The sequence below is a fragment of the Ascochyta rabiei genome, chromosome 17 (assembly GCF_004011695.2).
Source record: "Ascochyta rabiei chromosome 17, complete sequence".
NCBI classification, from domain to species: Eukaryota; Fungi; Ascomycota; class Dothideomycetes; order Pleosporales; family Didymellaceae; genus Ascochyta; species Ascochyta rabiei.
In genome coordinates this window covers 108,062-111,451 of record NC_082421.1, presented here as the reverse complement: position 1 = coordinate 111,451, position 3,390 = coordinate 108,062, and the positions used below count along the sequence as shown (strand labels likewise).

General features: G+C 47.5%; 1 protein-coding gene across 1 annotated transcript; it reads right to left on the bottom strand.

Moving 5' to 3' along the window:
• Positions 1-2,560: 2,560 nt before the first annotated feature.
• Positions 2,561-3,390, bottom strand: EKO05_0009424 (uncharacterized protein; the record flags this gene model as incomplete). Its single annotated transcript, XM_038942677.1, has 3 exons — positions 2,561-2,916; positions 2,968-3,009; positions 3,066-3,390. 3 exons carry the CDS (start codon positions 3,388-3,390, stop codon positions 2,561-2,563), a joined length of 723 nt encoding a protein of 240 aa, XP_038794815.1.

Sequence of the window (3,390 nt, the reverse complement as noted above, 5' to 3'; positions counted from 1 at the left end):
TGTGTCTGTCCTTGTGACAGCTTGCTGGGATCGTGTGTCACTCCTGACCCGGTAACATGTACGAGTCATTTTGCTAATCGGACCATGAGTTCAGCATTGAAACAGTGTAAACAACTCCCCAAACTGGACTGATAGCTAGCCGGGGTGTAAATTGTACCACAAATGTGCCGCGGGAGCTTTCTCGGACTGAACTGAATTTATGTCCTGGCCATAGCTTGGGCAATATTTGGCACGAGGCATATAGGTAATGTAGGTGGAGACGCAATGGCTGGTTACCAAGATGTGTTTGTTGAGAGTGCTCTAGCTCTGCATAGGGAGGACAAAAATTAGGCATTTAGCAGCCAGGATAGCGTTTGTGAACTTCAGAAGATTAATTGAAAGTTTCCTTATCGTCGATTCGTACGTCTAGATGCCGTTACCCACCTACACCTCTTATGCCTGCAACCAAAGTAGATCGTCTGTACGTTTCGGACCGAACGATAGACTGGGTCTGTAAGCATATTCCGGTATACCCAATTGTCACTACCGAGCTGGAGCGAGCTTTCGTTCGGGTAGCAAATGTGGGATGCGACATAACACAATTAAGCTACCCTTGGTCAACTTCAGAATCAGCAAAGATCTTTTTGAGTACTCTTTGACATCACAAATTCCCTTCAAGTTCTACAAAATTATGAAGTCGACTTAAATTCTTCTTGCGCTTGCTACAGCCGTGGTTGTAGCTGCCTACCCTACAGGTAGCTGAGCTCATTGAGTACTGAGAGACAGCGCAACCGCTGAACAAACATAGAGCCGTCTGCCCTAAAACCTTAGGCCGATGCACTCACTAAGTAAACGCCTTTCAATTCCAAGTAAAAAGTTTATCTGATTGAAAATTCCAGGAGAGGTCCTGGAGTCGACGATATCTCAGCGGGACTCTATATCGATTGGAAGGACACTCCCTCTGCTAGATAGAGACTGTAACACAGCTATTTCTCCCCTTTAGTCACATGAATTGCGTCTTTTACCAATGTTTCTTTGATTATCTGCGGATTTGTTGAATGACTTTCCACATGTGCAGCCTGGAAACGTGAAGTGCTGATGCTGGAGGTGCATCGTGATAGGAGGTGGATGGTTTGTCGATTAAAAGGGTTAACAAATATGAGCCCCCAAGGCTGTGGAACACCGCAGAAATCCAATCACTCACCGCCTTTCAAGCCTTCACCGGCAGTCACCTTTCAGACTGCCCACATGCATCGAGTCATGGCCACTCTACGTTTGGTACGAGACCCCTGTTTGCTGAGCCACGAGACGTTTAATACTTTAGCTAGCAATTGAACAAAGAGCATCTTATCTTCACTGACCCGGACCAAGACATCGCAGCTGGTGGTGTCACCACATACATTCAGCACAACACTTAGAGTTTCAGCCACAATAGCGTCCTATGTGTAACATAACGTATGCTTTGAGAGGCTCTAGGCGAGCTGTAAGATTGTTTGTTCTAAAATCAAATACACAGAGCTAAGAGTAACTCGATTATAGCACTCGAATTTTCTAGTAGCCTGCTACTGAATGTGGTGTATGCCGAGATGGGACAGTCTAGCTGTCCGTAGGCGCTCACAGTGTTCTCATCCCATTATTGAGGGGTCCAACTCCTGGAGATTAGAGCCCGTGGTATTCACAATCGCTGGGACCATCAGGAGTCGTTTTTGATCCATGTCAAACACAACGTATGCGGCCTGCACATAAGGTGAACCCAAGCTTTTACCGGTTCTAAAGAACCTACCAGCTCTAAAAGAAATTGTGTCATAGGCAAAACTTGCGCTCAGCCTAGTTGGGTTTCATTCTTGCAGCACTGCGCTGCTCGCTCCCTAAGCTTATGCCCGTAAGTTACCTAGACTATCGTACTAGCACTGCAGCGTCATACCGTCGCTATATATCATAGTAGGATGCATAAGGTGGTAGAGGGCCTATCAAGACTTCGTCCACTACATGTCTTCATTAATAGCATCTCAGCTTAGCTTCCATGTAGTGCACTTTCCAAGCATTCCACCATGCACTTCATTGCCATGTCTTCCAGTCTGATCGAAAACGGGTAGACTGAACCGGATACCCGAGGCAAGACGATTGTTCGCATTTGTAGAAGTTGGATACGAAACGAGCAGTTTCTTCTTACCGTCGCGGTCGAGAAGTCAAAAGATGACAAAGACGGTAATTGGGCGAAAATTATTGAGATTACATGGGAGACACATAGGGGGAACACATTAGTTGTAGATCGAGGAGAAGAAGAAGAGGTCAAGGCGAATAAGTAAGTTATGGGTTTGTGTAGGGGACTCATGGGCTACGATTTAACCGGCGCGGCTCGGGAGTGAGCAACGACCTTTATGTTAAGTGGTTGGACCGGAAATTTGCCAAGGTAATGGTGGCCACACCTTAATTCTGATAGGGACTTAATGAACCAACTGAAGATCTTGTGATGACTAAGACGGTGAATACCACCAACTGGCGGAAGCAACTTAAATAGAATAGGGCTTGTTCAGGAATTTAAATATCTGTCTGCAACCATTGCCTTCATATCCTCTATCTAGCAAGCTGAGAAGCTCGTCTGTCCCTTACAGTTTGCGGTAGTGGAGACCTTGCTGCTATCACCGTCACCCTTGTTGACACCCTTGTACTCCTGGCAGACCTTCTTAACGCCAGATCCGCACGAGCTCTGGATGTTTGCAGTGTCACCGTAGTTAGAGTTGATGCCAACGAGCTCAGAGACACCTTTGGCCTTGACTCCCGAGATGACAACGTTGCGAGGGCCTCCGTTGTTCGTGCAGTCTCCACAGCCACGGTAGAGCTTTCCAGCGTTCACGACAGTAAAGTTCTTGATGGTAACAGTGCCACGACCGTTGTGCTGGACGACCTTGTCCTTTGCTTCTTGAGCTCCGCCACCTGGCCGAAAAGTCAGACTGTGATTAAAAGGATGTGTTACATGTAGCTTACCTTCAATGAGAACATCTCCTGTTCCGAGCGCCGAAATGGCATCTGGATTCTCAGTCAGTCCTGGTCTAGGAAACCTGATCGTTCCACAATTGACGTACCCTCGCAGACATCCCTAAACCATACGTTCTTCAAAGTGCAGGCGCCTTTGCAATGAATGCCTTCAAGCTGGTTGGTACCGATGATGACGTTACTCAGCGTCGCGCCGTTCTCAAGAATGAAGACTGCGCTATCGCTGCCGGTATCGGCGTCTGTGTCGCAAGAACGGCCACGATCATACTCCTTGTTTCCCAAGTCCTTGGAGCCCGAGATGACGCTGGGAGACGCAAGAGATACAATAGATCCGACTCGAGTGGGGATATTCAGCGTCTGACCAGCCGCTAGACCGGAAATCGCCGCAGTGATGATAGCATGCTCAAAACGCAT